Below are 22,587 nucleotides of genomic sequence, written 5' to 3'. Positions count from 1 at the left end.
GAGGCTAACCTTTTGCTGTCGACTGTCGAGACTTGAAAACGGCAAGAAAAATCTGACGGCGAGATGAGAGAGAGAGACTGACGACGCGAGTTGCCTGAGAGACAGAGCGAGAGAGAGAGAGGAGGCTCAGGGCCTCAGGCTGCGCGAGACTACGAACGAACTCTGAACTGAAGAAGAAGAACTGAAGGCAGGGAAGGGAGGGAACGAGAGTCTAGAGAGAAGAGGCCAGGCGGAATGAAAAATAAGGAGGATGAGGGTTAGGGTTGCAAGTTTACAACAACTTACACCGGCGGCGTCACAGTTAAGGGTTTTGTTACAAAGATTAAAAAATTAAAAATAATCTCACAAATCCTGGAGGCATAAGGGTTCGAACCCATGCCTCCAGCTTGTAAAGTTTCACTGAAACCAACTTGGCAACAGGTTCTGTTTTGTTATGATTGTTTGACTAAACTATTTATAAATATTCAAAAAAATTATATATATATATATATCGATTCGGTTCGGTTCGGTTTCCGAGGCTCAAAAACCGAAACCGAACTGGTCAGATTCGGTTTGACAATTTCGGTTCGATTTTTTTGCAGTTCGGTTTTTTTCGGCCTCGGTCCGGTTCAGTTGTCGGTTTTTTGAACCCACCTATAGAGTAGAGTCGATAAATGAGCAAAAATCGAACAAAAACACGAAAAAAAAGCACAAATTAATAATAAAACTCACGGTGTCAGTCACACAGTGTCACCTCCTCTAGGGCATCCAACGGCCATAATCTAAGATCAATATTTTCTGGTGGCAGCCTATCGTTTTTCCGAGTCATCACAAAAAGAAAGGAGAGACAAAACAAGGCAAACACTTCTCTCTTTCTTGTGAGGAGGGAGGGAGAGAGAGAGAGAGAGAGAGAGAGTTGTACTTGTGTTGTGACTTGTGAGAGACCAAGTCAAGGAGAGAACACAGCCATCTTTGTGTCCACCAGAATCTTTCACAGAAGTGCTTTTTCCTTGGTGCTTTTTTCTGGAGCGGAAACCTCAAAGCTTTGGGCTTTTGATTCGAAGTTCCAGCCTTTGGGGTTCAGTTCTCAGTTTTTCTCACTCTTGGGTAAGATTGGTAAATCCCCTTTGAAGTTTCCTTCTTTTTTAAAAAAAAACATGCAAATTAAATTTATAGATAGTATTTTCTGTATAGTTTGATATCTCCATTTCAGTGTTCATATTCTTTGAAATAATCTGAAATTATTGTGCTGCTAATCTTCGGTTTGTTGTATAATCTGCTGGGTTGTCAGTAATTTTGATCATATATTTGATAATTTAATTTGTGATTAGTGATGTGTTTACGATTCTAAGTGGGAGTTTATTGTTTGGAATTTGGATTGGATGGTTGAATATATCAAAAGCTTTCTGGAAAAGTTAATTTCAGCTTGCTTTTCAAACTCTCATACAAAATCTTAGCTTTGCTTTTAATGATTTGATATGTAATTAAAAAGGAAATATGGGTTACAGATGCTCAACCTTTGTGGCTTGACTTTTGTTTTTTTTTAGAAACTGCTTGACTTTTGTTTATACCACTTTTGGCTAAGCATCTATCTCCCATCAGTTTGCTACAAGAAAATACTCACATATGGTGTCTGCATAAGAACGTTTATATAGGCGGGTGGGCGGGCGAATTAACTTTGTGCTTCCTATAATTTTCAATGCGCTTCTTATGTAAAAAAATTGCAACGGTGTTCACATTGTTGAGTCCATTTATTTCCCTAGAATGTTCACCGTCATGCACAGAGAAACGAGTGCTATTAATGTGTGTTATTGTGCTGGAATTTGTGTTGTTAATGTGTCAACGCTCCATCTGTGGTGACATATGACACTCATTGTTATATCACTATGAGTTGATCCTCAGTGCCAACTCATCTGGTTGAAAGATGTACTAATATTCCTAGTATCCTGACACTAGTACTTCAATTACAGCCTTCTCCTTTCAAGAACTTTTGGTTTTTTTTGTTCGAAACATTATAATAAGCAACTTTTGTGATACTGCAAAGTTCATGAAGTTATTGAAATCTGTAGCTAGGTGGATTTTCTTTATTTGAGAAATTGTGTTAGGCTCATCAGATTAATTGCCAAAAAAAAAATTATAAGAGTCGTTAATACTTAATAGATAAGAAAGAAAGCCAAGGTAGAAGATTTCAGAATGGTTATTGACAATCTATATGTATTCTGGATGCTCCATGAGCGTACTCTTAATTCCTCGTTGATGGTTATCTTTTACTCTTTGTTGCAAGTTCCTAGTTTTTCTTTTCTTCGGTTGTAACCAATTTCCTACTTTTTCCTAATCTCAGTTGGGTTTTTTTTTTCATCTTGCTCTGGATTAAACCCTGAAATTCTGAGATGTGCATTATTTTTTCTTCCCTTCTAATGTTTTTATCTTTTGTATGAAACTTCCTTGAATAATAACCAGACCATTTTTCTAGCTTTATAAATAGAAATACGTTGATAAAAACTAGAAAGTTTAATGTTCTTGCAATGGCGAATACTTAAATAATAAGTTCATGTGTTTTACTTTTAGGCATGAAGTTTGTGCAAGATAGTTTTTTCAGATATGTTGTGTACTTTAACCAGAATCCTTCTTTTTGTTATTTTATTCTAACAGATACCAGCTGTCAGTTCATCGAACGATAGTGAATGTGAACATTAAGCTGAATGGGCTCGAAGTTCTTCTTATGTGCACATGATGTGCACATGATGTTCCTATAATGTTGGCAATGAAGAATAAAGACACTAGTTGTGAAGAAGACACTAGCGGGAGTGGCTAAGAAGACACTAGTTGGCACACTTAATATAACGAGCATGCACCCTGCTCTATTTATTTAAAAATCAGATGCGAACCAGATGAGTGAATTTGGGGCTTCCAAAGCTATGTCTTCATCATTTCCGCGTCTCCATACCCCCCTAGACGACAAATATTCCAATTTGCCGGATTCTTTTCAGGTTTCATCACAAGGGGAGAAGAGTATATACTCTATGCAACTGCAGGCTTCTTCCCCTGGGAACTTATTTCCATCAGCTTCTAGGCCCAATGAGATTCATATTTCTTCAGTTCCCCCTTGTGAACAGCGTTCCCAAAACTCTCCTTTCATTTGTAAATCACCAGTTGACGGAAAGTCATTGTCACTGCACCGTTCTTCCCATTCTCCCCATTTAGAAGTGCAACCGACAGCTTTGATTAATTACCCTGAAGAAAATAAAGATATTTCTTGGTGCCCAGATTCACTTCAGGATTTTCTTCACTTCTCTGAAAGTGTCCCTGACCAGAATGGCCTGGTGGATAGTAGTGCCGGTGTCATAACATCTGAGGAACATGCTGGAAAGACCAATTGGTCTGATTGGGATCCATTAATTTCATTTGATGACGCTCTGGACCCAAATTGGGAGCTTCCGGTTGATGTTGATAGAATGGATCCTAAACCGAAGGTGTGTCTTTAATACTTTTAAAGTTTCTGTTGGATAATTATAGTCAATATTCCCAATAGAGCCAAGTTTTATAATTTCACGGCTCTTCTATTCTTTGGCGAATAATATGTGGTATTTCTATTTTTCGAGACTGCATTGAGAACATTTTTTTGTCCAGTCAACAGTATTTGTGACCTTAATTGACATGTATTAACCATATTCTGATATCGAAGTGCAGCAGCCCCAGATTCAACAACATCCTCCCCAGATGCAACAATATCAGCTCCAGATTCAACAACATCAGCCCCAGATTCAACAGCATCAGTCGGTGCAAGCTGTAGACTTTCGTCCTAGTCCTGAACCATTGTCCAGTGCTCCTCCAACGAAATCCAGAATGCGTTGGACTCAAGAACTTCATGAGGCCTTTGTGGAAGCTGTCAACCACCTTGGTGGTAGTGAACGTGGGTAACACTTGCTTTCATATTTTGTTCTCTTGCCATACTGTTATAGCTCTTCGTTTCTATATGTTCAGAAATGACTTATTTTCTCATTGACTAATAACTAACAAACAGGAGCCACTCCTAAGGGTATTGTAAACCTCATGAAAGTTGAAGGATTGACAATCTATCATGTAAAAAGCCATTTACAGGTATATGAATTTATTTCTATCCTCGATTAGTTCCTTATAACAAAGTGTTATTCATTTCGATGGACTTTTTTTCTTTTTTTTATTCAAATTTCAGAAATATAGAACAGCAAGATACAAACCGGAGTCATCAGAAGGTAAACATTACCTTCTTTTTTATTATTTCTCTGATGATTGGCTTGAAAACATCTTTGATACCTATTGTTTACCAGATTTCATATATAAAAATGTTTTCGTTCCTGATTGATGAACAACCATGCTGCTACATGTTTAACTTTTATTCAAACTCTTAGCAATGTTAAACTGCTTTCAAATATATTTTTTTCTTCCCCTCATATCCTATGTCTTTGTGTTATGGTATGAAATATACGTCTTATTTCTTTATAATTATCTCTTTTCGGAAAAAGAAATGCACTGTGTGTGTTATGTATGTAGACATCCATTTCTAAAAGAATTTAGCATTTGAATTGTGAGTGAATTATTCTATTTTATTTTTATGCCAGTACCATGTGAGAAAGTTTCAACTCCAGTGGAAGAAACAAATCCTCTAGACGTGAAAGGGTATGTGCTTTTCGTTCACCCAAAATATTGAAGAATATGCACTCTCTTTTGTTTTCTTCCTCTTTCATCTTCTCTAGTTTTATATGCTTTGTTATCAGGTTTCATGTATTTTCTTCATCCCCAGAAAAGTTTCATACATTAAGCAATTGAACTTTGAATGTTAAATGGTTATGAGGCGATCTGTTTACTTGTGGGACCAAATTCAGTTTTAGTTACTTGTTAGTTGATACAGTTTGCCATTTTTAAATGGTCCTTAGAGTTGAAATCAGGCTGAAAGTTCTTATGTGTACCTCTTGCAGGAGCATGGGTATTACTGAAGCATTGCGGTTGCAGGTGGAACTCCAGAAGCGGCTTCATGAACAACTTGAGGTATGCAGTTGGAAGACTTGGATTGCCTTTTGTACTTTATGTTTAGAATTTATGACAAACTTTGCTTGTTGGTAACTGGGTACTTAATTGACTCTACTACTGTCGAGATGTGGATACAGAAACATAAGCACACAGGGCGGGAGAAGAAGAGAGTTGATATTGGGTTTTCACATGTTCTGATGTTATGGTTAAATTTTGCAGAACCAAAGAAAGCTGCAGTTGAAAATTGAACAACAAGGGAAGTACCTTGAGAAGATGTTTGAGCAACAGAGAAAAATAGAAGACAACAGGGTCAAGTCCGGATCATCCACCGTGGATGACCACCCTACTCCGCTATCAGACATTGCGTGTCCTTCCACTGGAGGGGATAAACAAGAAACCTCTACACATCAGCATGATAAAACAGTGATCAGCATCCCCTTAGAAGATGGTACACAAGATGCAAGTCGGGAGGCACAAGAACCTGAATGTCCCGAGGATCCAGATGGCGTCGAGTCTGGTGCTCCGCCCACAAAACGAGCCAGGAATGGATAAAAATAGTAGTATTCTTAGGATTTGTCTCGAAGTAAGCTTCGATAAGGACCATACGAGTATATACTGTAGGGCGAACCAAGCTGACCGGAATCAAGAAATGTTTGGAGTTTGAAGGTTCTAGTTTTGGTCGCTGAAACTTTGGTTCATGGGTGACCAAAAAAATAAAACTGTAGTCTATGAGTTTCTTGATTAGCATTCTTTGACTAGGGATGGGTTCTGAAATGAGAAATGTCGCCACCTAGAATGATGAGTTTACTTTTTATGCTTATGATTCTCAGATTTAATATTGTTCATAGTTAATCATGTTTTTCTTTTCTTAACTATGTTATTAGTATCATGTGTGTGCGTAGTAACTAGAGTCCCGATCTCTTAGACCCTAGAGTTTAAAGGAAATTGTGGTCACTCACTGTTCAGTTCAATCTCAATTCATAAAACGGCGGAGATAAAGTACAACGAAAAAGTCAAATGACCATCTATGATTGGATTAAGATCTTAATTCAACAGTTAAGCTCACCGCACATGTCCAACTAACATGACATGTCACATGTCACACAACCAATGTAGTTGAAGAGACTACATTGTTCATACCACATCTGTATGACTCACGAGTTTCTCAAGTTAATTGACAGAAATAGATAAAGTGAGACAATACAGAGTGTCAAAGAGATAAAGTGGGGTTTGGGAAAAGAGAATAGGTCACAACTAAATATAAACTTCTTATAAACATATTGAACATTTTATCAAGCAGTCAAACGCTTTTTGAGAAAGTACTCGAGGGCTAACAAGTCGAGACGTAACAATGTATCTACAACATATTAACAGTATAATAATGATGATACATTATCTTTTGTTTGGGCTTACCATTTTTGGTTTAATTTTTTTCTAGTTGGTGATATTTACATGCCTCTTTTATCTTTTACACATATCTTTTATTGTTTAATTGTCGAGTTGGATAAATTAAAAAAAAATATTAAAGGACATAAATTAGCCAAAAGTGTGTCGTAAGTAAAGTAACGTCATATAGCACAAATCGAGTGGCGTTGGCATGCTTCTGTAGTTGGACAAATTTGTCCCTTCCAAACTGTCAAATTTCCACAGCGAAAGCAAAGTGTTTTACTCTAGTTTCTCCTCCTCCTCCTCTGCAGCAACATCCCAGCAAATTAAAGCTCAGAAAACACCAAGGAGAGAGAAGGAAGAAGATGTTGTTTCAGGTGGGAGGCCAAGGGACTCGCCCCACGTTCTTCGAGATGGCGGCGGCTCAGCAGCTCCCCGCCAGTCTCCGCGCCGCCCTCACCTATTCCATCGGCGTAAGTTCATTTCTTCCTTTCTCTGAAATTCGATTGGTTTTCCTTCTGTAAATTAAATTAAAGTCGAATTAATTCAACAAAACCACAGGTATTAGCTTTACGAAGACCCTTCCTCCACAGGGTTCTCGACTACGAGGACGAGTTCTTCTCCTTGCTCATGCTGGTCCTCGAAACTCACAGCTTACGAACTACAGGCACGTTTTCGGAATTCCGATTCTTCATGAATAGATCAATGGCTGTTCTGTTCTGTTGTTACTTAATTTGTTTAATAATTTGGTTTTGTTTTCTGGGTCCTGTTTGTTTTCTGCTGCAGATGCTTCGTTTTCGGAATCGTTGTACGGGTTGAGAAGGAGGGCTGTGAAGATAAAAGCTATGAGGAATGATGATGCTCGATTGAACCCAGGTGATGAAATTCAGCATTCTGGCTTAGAGAAGCGCCAGAGACTTCTTTCGGTTGTGTTTTTGGTACCGTCTCTCCTCTGCTCCTTGTTCATTCTGTTTATCAATTTGATTGAAACGTTTCGTTTTTGGTCGCGCCATTGTTTGATGAAATAGTTTTAGGAACATTTTTATTCTTGCTGGAGTGATTGGTGATTGATGGGTGTAAAAAGTTATAACTTTTAGACATGTAGGTTGCTTATCGTTTGTAGCAATGACACTCTTTCTGAGTGGCAATAGATAAACCGCTCAAAAGGAAAGAAATGTTTTAGGATGGTGGAACATGTGAGATTATTTTAAAAGTTTCCGTTTCGAACTTCATCAATCCGAAATCATCCAATTTTTTTTCAACATAGTGCTATGTCGGTTTCTTCTCTTTCAGCTCTTGCTATATGAAGGAGTAATGATTTGTGAACCAATATGTATCAGGTTGTGTTGCCTTACTTTAAGTCAAAACTGCATTCAATCTACAATAGAGAAAGGGAAGCCAGACTTCAAGCGAGTTTATGGGGACATGTAGATGAAAGATTTGATGATGCTGACATAATTGATAGAGGAGAAGATGTTGTTGTTTCACGGGGAACTTCAGATATGGTCGTATCAGTTAGGACGCGTTTGACCAAAAAGATCCAGAAGTTTATAGGTGCTTGCTACCCATTGCTGCATGCTAGTAGTGAAGGTGTGTGCATCTTTCTAGCTTTGGCTATATTTGCAAAGAATGACCATTTTACTTTTCTGGATCTGATTTTTTCTTTTTTCGCGTATATTTGTGAGGATACACGTGCCATGCATAAAACAATAGTAGAAACTGAAGCAAGTAACTTAATTTGTGTAATTATATAAATAATTATTCAGAAGATTACTACTTGCATACTTTTTCTTATACAAAGGGTCGTGTTGACATGATCGTTAATCTTTAATGTAATGGAAGATATTTATCTACAGTCCCCATGATGTATAGTGTTCTGTGTAGTGTTTCCAATGTGTGATGTTACATCTTCTTGGTGAATTTATATGGTGATGTCTGTTGAGAAGTACCGTAACTCCTTTATCTGTGTTAACTGTCACCGTACCTCTGGTTAGATAATACATTTTAACCAAGAATTGATGATGCAGGATTTTCGTTCGCTTATCAGATGTTATACTTGTTGGATGCAACTGGATTCTATTCCTTAGGATTACATGCGCTTGGGATTCATGTCTGTCGAGCTACAGGGCAAGAACTGGTATAGTGTGGCAAAGTTTTCTTTTGGATCCCTTGTATTTATCTTTTTTATATTTTTGGTGCATTTAGTTGGGGGTTTTGTGTTTCTTTATACTTTTATCAGGTGAATGTTATATTTATGTGAGTGACAAAAGGACTTTTGATAGTAGACCTGGTCATGACTCATGGCATCTTTTTTCTGTACATATAATTCAGTAGTTGAAATACAGTTTTTTGGTGTCAAGGTAGATGGATACTTCTTCTAGAATTTCAAAAACAAGAACCCGTGAACGTGAGAGACTTCGTGGCCCTCCATGGTTGAAGGTATAACTTCATCTGTTTAGTTTGATTCTTAGTCATATTGATTTGAAACATAAGATAGTAATTTGCCTTGCATATGCACGTCTGCTATATAATTTGGTTTGATTAGTGATACTCCACGAGTAAAAAAGGAATCTATATAAAACTATTTAAAAATTATGAGGAAGGAGTTATATTTGTACTGACTTGAGCTGGTTCTCTTTGTCTGACAATTTACCTACAGGCATTACAAGGAGCATTGCTCAGCGGTACATACACCGTGCTTGATTATGCACAGACTGGGTTAATTGCAGCGGTTTTCTTTTTTAAAGTAAGTGTGGCTAACCTTACTAGCTTCCACAATGGTATTTATGTTTCTGGAGCAAGCATAAATAATCTTGAATTTGAGTATGACTTCTTTTCGTAATCTTTTATAATCACATATTTTTTAATGTTAGACAGCTAGTCTAACCATAGCTAAGAACTGTAAGAAAGTTGGAGGTTGAGCAGAAATGGGACATGTCCTGGAGGAGAAAAGGATAAAAAGAGAAAGGAGATTGAGGTGGACACTTTAAACATGAATGTAGATGAACAAAGTGACAACAGGATAAAGAATATATGAGTTTTGAAGATCCTGCTTTTAATGTCAACAAGTATCGATACCTCAAAACCATTTTTTCGCTTTTCATTTCGAGCTGAATCAGACGTCTGACCTTTCATTTTTATCGTTTTTGTCATTTTCTTTTTCTCCTAGCATGGATTGCCATCATAACTTAACTTGTATTGAATTATACTGATAGATGATGGAATGGTGGTACCAATCTGCTGAAGAGAGAATGTCAGCTCCAACCATATACCCTCCACCTCCTCCACCTCCACCTCCGCAGGTAAAGTTCAAAGAAATCAGATGTAATCATGTTCTTAGACTGTAATGGCACTTCCAATCGATCAAGGTCTTGGCATGTTGCTTAAATAATCAAGTCTAATCTATCATTATAAACAGGTTGCCAAGGAGGGGATTCCACTGCCACCCGATAGAGCTCTTTGTCCTCTCTGCTCACAGAGGCGTGCAAATCCATCTGTAATTACAGTTTCCGGGTTTGTCTTCTGCTATGCCTGCATCTTCAAGTATGTTTCTCAGGTGAGGCTCTCCAGGTGCTGTTAGCTTTATAAATAGATAAACACACATCTCATATCTGTTGGCAAGTCTATAATGTGCATATCCTCGGACTTCCCACTTTTAATTGATCACGGTTAATGGCAAAAAAGAAGAGATTAAATCTCCTTTGGAGCTAAGCGTATAGGTTGATCTCAGCATCTTGCATACTGTTGAGTACATCAACATTTCTGCATATATCCCAATCAGGGGAAGAAAAAACTGTCTTGTGAATATTTTGCATCTTATGTAACCGATTATCTTTTTATGTCTCGTTGTTGACACAGTATAAGAGATGTCCGATCACATTGATGCCTACTACTGTCGACCAGATAAGGAGACTCTTTCACGACGTGTAGAAAAACCAGCTGGATACGTCAAAGGAGAAAATAATTCATTTCCCATTTCGAAGCAGGGATGCTGGATAAGCTTGCACGGTGAGGACCGGCGAAACAAATAAATGTTGTATTGTCCTGTGGGGGTTTCGTAGTAATCAGGGAAAGGAAATGAAGAATGTTGTATTTGATTATTTGTTGTTGAATAATACTATACGTACGATAATAATACAACAGATTTATGTGACGATACAATTAGAAAAATAACATAACTACGTGAATCAAAACATACACTAACATTTGTTTTCAAATTTCAAAACTTCATGTCCAGAGTTCTTCCCAAGTTTGCCTCAAATGGAGTGGACTTCCATGACACTTTCTGATCCTGCACAACCAAACAGCATTTTGTCAAAAGTTCGATTCCCCTTCTCGTCAAAGTTCAGATCTCCTTCTCGTAGTTTAGAACAGATTAGAAATTTATCGCTTGAATAAACAGAAACATCAATTCAATCTCTTACCTGTCTGTTTCCCCATACTGGTTTGGCCATTCCTCTGCAAGAAGAGCCTGCCCAGTCCGATTCCAGTAGCTCCCAACAGTTCCTATGATCGGCATTTCCTCTGGACTCGGGCTTCGTGACCTTTTTCGGAGTAGAAGAAGCCGACAGCTGCTTAAGCTCCTCAGCTGTCCAAGCTCCCAGGATTGGCCTATCTTCACGGCTTCCGGGTGCATTAAACATGTTCCCCACGGAACTATTGCTACTAGGATTTGACATTGGTGTGGTCTCAGACTCAGCCAGCCAGCTCGAAAGGCTCGTGTCGATGCAAGAAGACGACTCTGTCCTCGGCCTTGTGCCGAGTTTCGACTGCTTCAAAGCAGGCTCCGGACTAAAGGGTAATTTCAAATCTTGCTCCTCCTCCACCTCCACCTCCACCTCCATGTTTATGTTCTCCTTCTCTTTGTGCTGCTGCTTTGGAGCTTCTGTTGGAGTTGACTTTTCTTTGATCTCCTCCTTCCATTGACCAAGATTTTCAACGGGGGTCAACACTCCCTGAAAACTCTGCCTCCCGTAATCTCTTCTTCCATTTTGCTGCTTTGGCATTGGACTGTTTACCTCCTTCTCTTCTGTTCCAGAATCTTCACAAACTTCATGTTTTCGAGAATCAATCGATAGCGAAAACAAGGACTCGGAAGACTCTTCTTCAACAAAGATTTGCTTACTACTCTCAAACTCATCAGCGTTAGCACAATCATCATCTTCATCCTCACTGTTTTCGCACTTTTCGTAACGATGATTCAACGGATGAGATGATGGTGATACCACACTTGATACAATCGAATTCGGTTCGATCCCCTTTCTCGTCTCCTCTTCATTCTCCTTCCCATCACAGATTTCCACCAATACATTGGAGAGTTCTTCCTTGGTGGGTGTTTCTTCATCATTTGCCGCGACATTCAAATCAAATGTGACTGTCTTTATATCACCATTCTTTGATTGTTCTTCACTCTTCTCTCTAATCACACACATCAATGAACAAACATAAATTATAAACAACACAAAACCCGTAAATCCAACGAAGCGGATTCTCCGAAAAACGAAACAAAATCAAGATCCAAGCTTTGACAATGGATTTCTTACTCTGATTCTTTGCTGTGTTTAATGGCTTTTATAAGCTCTTCTAGCTTTGTGGGTTCAGCTTCAGCAGGTTGGATTTGAAGAGCTTCTTCAGCAACTTCAATGCTCTGTGACAAGTTAATCTCCGACGGGTAAAAATCAAAAGTAACAAAATGGAAATGGCAGTAAAAATCACAGGAAAAAAAAAAAAAAAAAACCTTTGTGGGCTTACATGGTGCTTAAAGGGAGTTACAGTGACTGAACTTTTGAGCTTTCGGCGCTTACAAGTAGAGAAGCACTTTGGAAAGCACCCCATGAATGATTGTCGACTTTTACAGCTGACTTCTTTCGGATGCCTTTTACTCTGGAAGAGAGAGAGAGAGAGAGAGAGAGAGAGCGAGAGAGGACTGAAGACACAAGGGTCAATAGGGTTCGAAGACGAAGAATCTGAAAGCTTGAAAATATGACCGTTGAGATTTTGTCTTTGGGCTTCTTTTAGTGGAAGTTGGTTTGGGTGGGATGAGAATCCACTAAAATGATAGTGACCCAGCCCAAGATCGGATCCTCTTTCTCCTCTCCATCTAGAGAAATTTTGTATGTGTAGGGAAAACAATCATTTGTTAGTGTTGATATATATATTTTTTTGGTGATCAAAAGTTCAGGGGAGGGGAGGCTACACCATCATAGGGTCAGAGTATACCACAAGTTTGTTTGAGAACTTATCGGGGGTCTTAGCTCTTTTTTGGATTTTACTACAGATAACTAATTAAGAGAGATTACTGACAGCAAAACTCAAACTTAAACCTTAGTCTGACGAAGAGAACGATCCTTATAACCTTGCGGTGGTGGCTGACCTATATCTTTCACAAAAACCAAACATTTAAAACCCACCCATCTCTCTTCCTCTATATCTTTCACCCTAATTTATCTCACATAAAATCTCAAACCATTGGTTTACAATTCATAGTCATCCTCCTTTTTATCCTTCACAAGGTATGTTCATTTTGATGTGTTAGTAGTTTATTGTCCTATTAGGATGGAGACGTTGATTTTTGTGCCTATTTTACTCTTGAAATATGTTCTTAGTTCGAGAAATATTAAAGTAACTCTTTTAAAATGAGGCTCGAATTGGTGTTTTTCAATTGAGTGAAATTTTTTTACTAAATGATCAAAATGATTAACGTTGGATAATCTCATGGACAATTTTTATCGATCTTAAATCTCAAAAATTAAAATGAATAGTTATATGAATCTTATAGATTATTTTGATTAACAAAAAACTTACAGTACTGTTCACTTTAACGAAAAATCATATTTTTACACTAAAAAGTCAATTCCAGTACCATTTATTTATTTATTTTTTTTATCTTTATCGTTAAAACTTAAAGTTTTCAAATCATGCTGATTAGTTTTTCTTATTTTGAATGAAAAGCAATTTATTTGATTAGTGGAACTTGTATAGTGTATGATAAGTGCTGTCCTCTCAAACTTCCTTATTAAATCGAACAATTAATTTAGTGGACCACGTCCATAAGCCACCAAAATTGAACCTTACCAAGCATAAATAAATAATTATTTATCTAAAAATTTCCATCACTGTGACAACGACTAGACATAGCCCTTTCGTAACTCGTGACCAATATGTTGTTTTCAGAAAACGAAATATTCACAAAATGTTGTTGTCTTGAAGCATGTGGGTCGAATACCACAAAATGTGGGTCTTCGAATGCCACAGATAACATGGTCTCTCGGTTGGTGTTTTTATAGTACCAGTTTCATACAAGGTTTTCATTTCACTGCTCATGAAGAGGGATGCAATAATTTTCGATCTTATATTGACAGTTTCTTGATCACATACGGATTATTTAATTAAAAAATTTTAACGAAAAATTTTCAAAAAATTTAGTTTTTAATAAAAATAACAAAATAAAGGTATAAGTGAATAGTACCAGAAGTGACTTTTTTAGTAAAAAATATCCTTAACGTTAAAAATGAACCTTATCAAAAATATTTCGTTAAGATTTCTTATTTAATATTCAAAGTATTCAAATTTTTTTTTTTTGCCTACACAAAATGAACAAACAATATAAGAACATTATTTGTCCCTCTCCACGAATACCGAAACAGAATCTCTAAGAAGGCACTCGCGTGTATAGATGTATCAACTACTATGACATGCAATACAATTGTTATAACCAAGGTTTTAAAAGGCTCTAGTTGGGTAGCAAACAAAACTCTAACATTTAGGTGTCTAGGCAGAGGTTAGGCGGTTTTTTTATTTATTTATTTTATTTTTTATTTTATTTTTATAATCAAATTATTGTATAACATATAATTAATATCCATTTATACTTAAAAAAAAGATATAATTATATTGAAATACATAAATTGTAAAATTGAATGATTCATAGTTTATAAAGTATTAAATCATATTGGAAACATGGAGAACAAATATATAGTGAGCGTTCATCCAAGTATTCAACAAGTCTCTTGCAATTTATTAAAAAATAAAATGCAAAATGAAAGTTATATATTTTGAGTCTAAATGAAAGTTGCGACCTAGGTGATGGTGCTTAGGTAGGTCTAGGCGCATTTTCTTAATTTTCCAACGCTTAGGATTAATCCGGACAATGACTAGCCGTTTAACGCTGCCTAGATGCGAGGTGAAATTTTTTAGAACAATGGTTGTAACATGTCTCTTTTATGACAAATGATATTATGCGGCTTTAGGTGAAAATTTTTAGAACAATGATTATACTATCTCTTTTATGATAATTCCCACTTAAGGGAGTACATTAAATTTGATTTTTCTTTACAATATTTTCATGATATTGTCACTTCTAAGCTGTAACAAGCGCACTCAACTCTCTATCATTTTTTTTTTTTTGAGATGTCCACCATTAGCCCATGTTCATAACTTCTTATATATATATATATATAAGCCCTTTACGCAAGAGGATCCTCATTTTTTTCAAAAAATGGAAATTAAGTGTGGGGCTTATTCCATCGAACTTTAATGATCCAAATCGTTTATTTTGTAAGTTTTGATTCATAGATCATCCTTGCACAAATTCAATTAAATCTGAAACCATTTGCCAATTTAATTATCAAGATAAAATTTTATTGTTTCTTATATAACAAAGTATTCATCAATTTCTTTAAACCCAATTAGATGTCTTAAACATTTCCAATTTAGCTAATATTTTGCAAGGATGATCTATGAGGTGCAACTTGAAAAATAGACGGTTCGGATCGTTAAAGTTTAATCTAGTGTGGACTCCAGAACTAATCCCCATTTTTATAAAAAAATGGAGATCCATTTCCTTAAAGATTTCCTATATATATATGGGGCAAATGCATGACACCGTTTTTTTTACACAACTTTTGACACATGTTTTTTGTGGCTCACTCTTAGTGTATTTTAACAATTCGAACTATTTATCTTTTGAAACATCATTCATAGATCATAATTGCAAAAACTTAGACAAATCCAAAATCATTAAGACATTAATTTGTAGTGAAGAAAATAGACAAATACGATTCTATAAAGAAACCTTAAACCCTTAATACAACGGTCATACATTTTCAGATCTGAGTAATTTTTTTTAGAAGAAAAACTAAAAAATTAAACTGTTCAAATTATTAAAATACATTATAACATAAAACCCCTCAAAAGCTTACATAAAAAATAGTGCGACGGATCTGCCACTTGGTACATATTATTCATGAATCGGCTTACAAAAGATTATTTTTTTCAGCTATATATTATCAAGTAGGAGGTGATAATTATATGCATGGTGGTCCTTGTATTAGCTGTAAATGTCTGCGTGGATAAAAAGAAACTACCAAGTGGCGTCCTGTCAGATTGGCATCTCATCAACTTGGGTTAATTTTGGGAATTTCATTTTATATATAAACAAATTTGCACTTGCAAACCCTAGTTAGATGACTAATTACTTTGATTAATCTTCGCCAATTTGATTAAAATAAGTTTTTACCAATCTAAGATATGCACGATTGGGAAGTTGATAGCTAAGTTACCAATTTAACCCCATCACCACCAAACTCCACTTCAACCTACTAGCATTAAACTAAAATAGTGTCATTCACATACCTATTTTTAACTCTACATCTTTGTTAACTTTTTTATCTTTTTCAATTTATTTGATCTGACAGCTGAAAATTGAGATGTGTGCATAAAGTAAAAATGAATGCGTGGATAACACTATCCTAAAATTATACCGTGTGCATATATAAGTTGAACTTCATCACTAGCACTACGTACGATTGATTTACAGTGGTTCTATTCACACACGTATTTTTACTTCTCACGCACTTCTTTTAATTTTTGACATTCGAACCAAATGAATAGAAAAAGATCAATTGATAAAAATTTACAAGAGTGTGTGAAATGTAAAAATGAGTGCGAATATCATTGCTCTTAATTTAGTGATATGTTTCTCAAATTTGACTCTCATAAATATCAGTTCGATATCTAATTACATTTAATTTATTGTGTAGCTAGCTTAGCCCAAATCCTGTTTCTTAAATATTGTTGAGATCTGTGAACGACTCTCTTTTGCTCTATTGCTCATGTGATAATGTTTATGAGGGGTTCAAAGGGTGAACCACCTATTTAATAAAAAGAGAGTTTTAATGGAAAGCTCGCGGTACTGTTTATTTAAAAAAAAAAAAATCATATTTTTACATTAAAAAATCAAATCCAGTATTATTCACTTTACCCTTTATTTTGTTTAAAACTCAAAGTTTTCAAACTATTTTCATTAGTTTTTCTTAATAAAAATTTATAATATAGTAATTTAATGACAAAAAAAGTACCTATCTTTATTTTTGAGCCAAAGATCCAATTACGTTAGCCTCATAGGACCAAAATAGTTAAAAGTAGTGAAAAGCAAGTGTGAGTGTCAAGTCTCGAACATACTATACCAATAAGCTAAATAATGGATTAATTAATCATAATTTCCAACTTTGCACTCCAAAACTCTATTTATTCAACTGAGTTCATAATTATTGAGGTTGGTCAAATCCCCTAGTTTTATTAGGGGGAGGAAGTTTAGTTTTATTTGGGGGAGGAAGTTGGTGTTTGGTCAACAAACTAGAAGTTAAGTAATGTTAGTAGACAAAATTATAGTTTAAATTTGTAAATTAAATAATGTGTCTGATAAAAAATAAATACGGTAATCAATATTTAAATGATAATTCAATTATCAATTTTTATGCTATTTAATATATAAAATTTAAAGAAAACTAATGAAAATGGTTTGAAAATTTTGAGTTTTAATGATAAGAACAAAATAAATAGTATCATGATTAATTTTTTTAGTATAAATGCATGATTTTTCGTTAAAATTAACAGTATCAAATTTTTTTTTGTTAAAATTCTGAAAAATTTAACATTTATAGCCCGTGACATTATTCCAAAAAGCTTAGCCAAGAACTAGAAAAAAGCAGCATAAAAAGTGAAGGGGTTTGGTATTTTGATGAATTGGGTTCGTGCCATGTGTCCACTCTTCCGAGAACCACCACTCTCCACTATCTTATACAAAAGGACACTCTCTGCGCCATCATCTAACTGCACAAAAATCTTAACAAGATCGAGTGGATGTCTGCGGTTGTTCAGAGAGGATGATTTGTCTGTTTGCTTCTCAACCTGGTCAGCTCCTCCCTTGCCACATACACCTCCCTCCGTCCCTCCCTCCCTCTCCCTCTGCCTCTCCCTCTCTCTCTCTTTCTCTGAAAGTTCCTGTCCTCTCTTGGTTTTGCTGAGATACCCTTTGGATAATTTCTGGTGCTAATATTTATTTCTTAATTAAAGATAAAAAAAATACACCAAATTTGCTGTTTCTGGCATCAACTTTTAGCCACGCTTATCTGTGTTCTGTCAAGCTGTTTGCTTCTTCTTTTTGTGGAATCAGTGGCATGTTTCTCTTTGCATGCGCTCTCTTTTTTGGTTTTTGACATTTTGCTGCCCACCTTTTGCTTCTTTTTCTTTTTCAAATCCAGGTGAAATATTTTTCCACATTTTTTTTTCTCTTGAAGGTAATATTTTTACTTCAAAAATGGGATCATTGGATTATGGGGTCTCTTCACTAATCTTCTGTTAACCAGAGCAATTAAAGTTTGACTACCAAAATTATTATTATTTTTTTAAATTTTCATGTAAATTTTGCAATTTATCTGGTTGACAGTAAATCATTCTTCCATGACTGTCGCATGGTTCTTGCAACAGTTCTTCTGCACTCTCTGATGGAGAATTTCATTTTTTTTTTTTTGCAGCTGGAAGGAAGATGGAGGTGGACCCCACCGAAGTTTTTGAGGTGATGGAAATAGATGGCTGAGATTTGACAATTCTTCTGCTTTTCTACTTATGAAAATCCAATACACAATACTAGAAATTTTATTTAGTTTTTTAGAAAGTAGATAATTAAAAGTTAAATTGCTTCATGTGATTGCAGTAATCAGAGTTAGTTGGCATCCCATGAATTTCTGGTGAAAAGAAAAGGCTTCAGATTTTCTGTTGGTTTCATTGATCCTTGGAGGTGAAGAAAATAAATAAAAAATGGAGCCATCAAATCAGAAGTCTCTGGAGAGAGCTGTTTCACAGAAGGCTTTTCAAATGGGGAGTTCATTTCCTTGTCAAATTTGTGTGGTGGGTTTTCTGTGTGGAGTTTGCCTCACTTCTCTCTTTCTTGCTGCACTCACTTCCCTTGGTACTTTTGAGTATGGAGGCCTTTCGTTTTCGTCGATTTCTCAGGGTTCTTCAGCTGGGAATTCAAGCTCAGAGTTCATCAGTGAGTCGAATTTCCTCATATACTCTTCAATTTCTTGGTCATTTTTGCTTTTCTCTTTACATTTTGAGATGTATAATTTGGACCTTTGGTGTTTTTAATTCGAGCGATATTCTAATTCAATATAAACCGCGACGATTATAATTGAACTTGTGTACAGAAGTCATTCGAGCGATATTCTAATTTAATGTAAATTACAAGCGATTATAATTGAACTTGAGTACAGAAGTCATTCGAGCGATATTCTAATTTAATGTAAATTACGAGGAGGGTATTTGAACTTGGGTGCGGTGGAGGAGCACAATGTTCTAGCCAACTTGGCTACGTCTAGGCCCGTGCGAGTTCGGGGAGTTCATATACTTTTTAATGAGGTTTAATTAACTAAACTAGGGTGGAGAATCAGGGTGAGAAGGCAGGATGGGGAATAATTAAAAGGTGTATTCAAAGCTACTTAAAGTTAGAATAATAACTTCATGAACACATTTTCTTCACTTGAATACTTAACTTTGACTAGACTTGCTAGTTGAATCCTGAATATATGCTTTAATAATTCATCCATAAGCTTTTAGACAAATTCAGTCGCTTAATGCGAAATGGCAGCTCCGTGACTTCGAGGTTCAGTCGAGGCGGGTGTGCGTGTGTCTAGATAAAAATAACAGTTATTTTAATCAATGGCATTCGTCAAGTAGTTTACCGAAGAATTAGAAGGATTTGCAAGAGACTAACTTTATGGTTTTGAATTTGAAGATGTGGTTGCAGGCACAAACTGCAGTTCAAAACGGCAAATCAGAACAGAGAAAAAAGTTGATTCACTGAGAAGTGAAGAAATGATCAATGATGAGAGAGTCACATTACTGTATTCAGCTTGGAGTGCTGTACTAAATGAATCAGGTTCTGGAGAGAGTGACCTCTTGCAGAGACTTGGAGTAAGCAGATCCAGTATTCCAAATGCCCCACATTTGGAAAACTGCATGTTGAAAGCACAAGTAAACGAGCGCCTTGATAAGCATGCGGAAAACGAGAAGTATCCTCCTTGGACAAGTTGGAAGGGATTGTTGGACAGGTACCCTGCAGCTGCAACTAATGAGCAGTCGAGATACTTTAGGCATCAAGATATATCCGAAGGTGCCTACGCTCCCTGGGTATGTTTCTAGGTCTTGAAATCCCATAACTTTTTCTCCCTGTAGAACAAGAATTTGGAAAGATTAGCATGTATAAGTCAGTGCAATCTTGCATACATGTACATATGCATTTAATCGTTATTTATTTCGTATGATATTTTGAATTTTTATGTGGCTTAGTGAGGTAAGAAGATGATGTGTTTTGCAATCTTTTGCTAATAAGCAAAGCTTCTGCAGATTACAGGGTCCGATGAAGAAAATTTTCCCTTGACACGAAAAGTGCAACGAGACATATGGATGCATCAGCATCCTTTGAACTGCAGCGACCCTAGCGTAAAATTTCTTGTAGCTGACTGGGAAAGATTACCAGGATTTGGCATTGGAGCACAGATCGCCGGAATGTGTGGGCTTCTAGCTATTGCAATCAATGAAAACAGGGTCCTTGTCACCAACTACTACAATCGAGCTGACCATGATGGTTGTAAAGGTTAATATCACTACATCTCAGCTCAACTGTTTTGACGATTTTCATTCTTATATAACTGCATATAGGAGTTCGAAACATCAAAATAGACTTTTGTTCTTATAGTCGAGTGTGGATGATAAGATCCATGTGTTACAGGTTCGTCCCACTCCAGTTGGTCTTGCTACTTCTTTCCAGAAACATCCATACAATGTCGAAATCGTGCTTTTGAGCTTATGGGAAGTGAAGAAGCCCGGAAAAAAGGCACCATTACAGCAAAAGAAAGTTATAACTCAAAGAAAATATGGGTTGGACCTACACCCAAGTAATAATTTGCATCTCTAACCATTTGGTTTTCAGTTCACTTCTCCTAATAGTTAGCAGCTTATGTATTTCTGTTTATCTCATGTCGTTTGTCAAATATTTAATGCAGAATATGGGGCGATCCATGGAGTCATTTGCAACCTACGACAGAAATAAATGGGAGTTTGGTTGCTTATCATCGCAAAATGGACCGGAGGTGGTGGAGAGCACAGGTAGTCTATATAGATCTATAAATATATTTGCTTCCAAGTACGCTATATTCATGAAAGAAAAGCAAGCTCCATATTTGATTGGAAGTTGTTACATTATGTCAGGCGGTTCGATACTTGATGAGATTTCAAACGGAGTACACATGCGGCTTATTGAATGTTGCCCGCCATGCTGCATTCGGAAAGGAAGCTGCCCGTATGGTCATCAGAAGTTTTGACGGAAAATGGCCTAAGGTTTGTTACTTTTGTCCCTTCTGCCTTGTTTTTCTTGCAGGACAGAGGTAAACAAATAATTTCACTTGATTGTCTTCGTACAAAAATGGCTTCTGATTGTAAAGAGGTCTCGATTTGTATATATCGAGTTTGGAGCACACCGGATTAGTAGTACCATATACAGCGCGCGATATTGAGATTATGCAAATCGAATCTTCTCAAACGATTATACTTTGTAACGTCTTTCGTTGCAGGATGTTACAATCGACCCAAGGTCCGATATCGAAGAATTTGTTTGGTCTAGTCACAAGCCGTGGATGCCTCAGCCACTGCTTAGCATGCACGTGAGAATGGGAGACAAAGCGTGCGAAATGAAGGTGGTGGAATTCGAAGAATACATGGGTCTTGCTGACCGAATAAGAAGGCGCTTCCCGCAGCTTAAGAGTGTGTGGCTCTCTACTGAAATGCAGGTTTAGTTTTCTGGCATTAACATCATGTTTCTGAATAGATTTAGAAGTGATCGATCTTGCGCAAACCTAACATTAGCAATGTTCCAGGAAGTGATAGACAAATCCAAAAGTTACCGTCACTGGGACTTCTACTACACGAACGTGACCCGTCAAGTGGGGAACTCGACAATGGCCGCTTATGAAACGAGTCTCGGAAGGGAGACTAGCACGAACTATCCGATTGTTAATTTCTTGATGGCAAGTGAAGCTGACTTTTTCATTGGAGCACTGGGTTCAACTTGGTGCTTCCTTATCGATGGAATGAGAAACACCGGCGGGAAAGTTATGGCCGGATACTTAAGCGTTAACAAGGACCGGTTCTGGTAGAAAATCCGTCTAAACTACCGGCAACACGAATAGATGTGTAAATCATTAGGTCAACAATTTTGTTGTCTGTAAATCGGTATGTATCGACAGTAAAATCGTCATATCTTAAATCATGTAATCCCTGTACATGCTCAGATAAGCAAAGACGGACTGTTAACGTGCAACGTCTTTCATTTGTATTTGTGTTTGTGCCACTCGGCATCGAGAAAAAGTTCTCCGAGGGAACAACGTACCACTCCGACGATGTGAAACGCTGTGCACTTAGTAGAGGCACCGAAGAGTTTCACATCGTGCATTTTTAGTAGACACCAAAGAAACAACGCAGAACGACCACCTGAAAGATGTTTGAAGACTATTAAAGCATCACACATCTAAACTCCGTACGCTGCCAGCGGGTCTTTGTACCACTCGAACATTGAGAAAAAGGTTGTTCGAGGGAACAATGTACCACTCCTATTATGTGAAACACTGCATTTTGTGCGGACACATAAGAAAAAGGGAACTTTAACGAAAAACTTCTAGTACTGTTCATTTTAACGAAAAACTACATTTTTATACTAAAAAATCAATCTTAATACTATTCACCTTATCCTTTATTTTGTCTTTATCGTTAAAACTTAAAGTTTTCAAACTTTTTTCAGTAGTTTTCTTTAAGAAAAATCATAGAGCGACCACCTCAAAGATGTTTGAAGGCTACTAAAGCTTTCACTCATCTAAA

The 22,587-nt window shown here is 36.6% G+C and overlaps 4 protein-coding genes across 11 annotated transcripts; 3 read left to right on the top strand and 1 right to left on the bottom strand.

Annotated features, from left to right (window-relative positions):
• Positions 1-790: 790 nt before the first annotated feature.
• Positions 791-5,832, top strand: LOC137722744 (protein PHR1-LIKE 1). Of its 3 annotated transcripts, none has more exons than XM_068461823.2 (8): positions 791-1,086; positions 2,632-3,452; positions 3,670-3,892; positions 4,004-4,080; positions 4,175-4,214; positions 4,581-4,638; positions 4,938-5,007; positions 5,209-5,832. In XM_068461823.2, the coding sequence occupies exons 2-8, from the start codon at positions 2,871-2,873 to the stop codon at positions 5,539-5,541; spliced, it is 1,383 nt and encodes a 460-aa protein (XP_068317924.1). In that variant the 5' UTR covers positions 791-1,086; positions 2,632-2,870; the 3' UTR covers positions 5,542-5,832. The 3 variants fall into 3 exon arrangements, with proteins under 3 accessions (XP_068317924.1, XP_088549265.1, XP_088549264.1); XM_088693139.1 differs by having other exon boundaries at positions 807-1,095; XM_088693138.1 differs by having other exon boundaries at positions 858-1,086; positions 3,670-3,896; positions 4,005-4,080.
• Positions 5,833-6,605: 773 nt separating this feature from the next.
• Positions 6,606-10,528, top strand: PEX12 (peroxin-12). Its single transcript, XM_068461942.2, has 10 exons — positions 6,606-6,848; positions 6,937-7,042; positions 7,162-7,313; positions 7,716-7,965; positions 8,403-8,512; positions 8,740-8,814; positions 9,035-9,121; positions 9,591-9,677; positions 9,794-9,931; positions 10,234-10,528. Exons 1-10 carry the CDS (start codon positions 6,741-6,743, stop codon positions 10,303-10,305), a joined length of 1,185 nt encoding a protein of 394 aa, XP_068318043.1. The 5' UTR covers positions 6,606-6,740; the 3' UTR covers positions 10,306-10,528.
• LOC137722216 (uncharacterized) lies at positions 10,454-12,486 on the bottom strand. The gene is made up of 4 exons (XM_068461178.2): positions 12,127-12,486; positions 11,919-12,022; positions 10,800-11,793; positions 10,454-10,666 (listed from the first exon to the last, which is right to left on the bottom strand). The coding sequence occupies exons 1-4, from the start codon at positions 12,208-12,210 to the stop codon at positions 10,595-10,597; spliced, it is 1,254 nt and encodes a 417-aa protein (XP_068317279.2). The 5' UTR covers positions 12,211-12,486; the 3' UTR covers positions 10,454-10,594.
• A 4,860-nt stretch (positions 12,487-17,346) lies between these two features.
• Positions 17,347-22,033, top strand: LOC137722999 (uncharacterized). 6 transcript variants are annotated; one of them, XM_088693135.1, is made up of 11 exons: positions 17,398-17,568; positions 17,919-17,954; positions 18,192-18,232; positions 18,371-18,706; positions 19,451-19,845; positions 20,062-20,311; positions 20,447-20,612; positions 20,721-20,823; positions 20,926-21,054; positions 21,288-21,503; positions 21,591-22,033. In XM_088693135.1, the coding sequence occupies exons 4-11, from the start codon at positions 18,475-18,477 to the stop codon at positions 21,867-21,869; spliced, it is 1,770 nt and encodes a 589-aa protein (XP_088549261.1). In that variant the 5' UTR covers positions 17,398-17,568; positions 17,919-17,954; positions 18,192-18,232; positions 18,371-18,474; the 3' UTR covers positions 21,870-22,033. The 6 variants fall into 6 exon arrangements, with proteins under 6 accessions (XP_068318250.1, XP_068318252.1, XP_088549261.1 ...); XM_068462149.2 differs by lacking the exon at positions 17,919-17,954 and having other exon boundaries at positions 17,347-17,568; XM_068462151.2 differs by lacking the exon at positions 17,919-17,954 and having other exon boundaries at positions 17,387-17,918.
• Positions 22,034-22,587: the final 554 nt, after the last annotated feature.

This window comes from Pyrus communis, chromosome 4 (genome assembly GCF_041283825.1).
Source record: "Pyrus communis isolate YQ-2024b chromosome 4, ASM4128382v1, whole genome shotgun sequence".
NCBI lineage: Eukaryota > Viridiplantae > Streptophyta > Magnoliopsida > Rosales > Rosaceae > Pyrus > Pyrus communis.
This window is presented reverse-complemented; position numbering and strand designations above follow the sequence as displayed.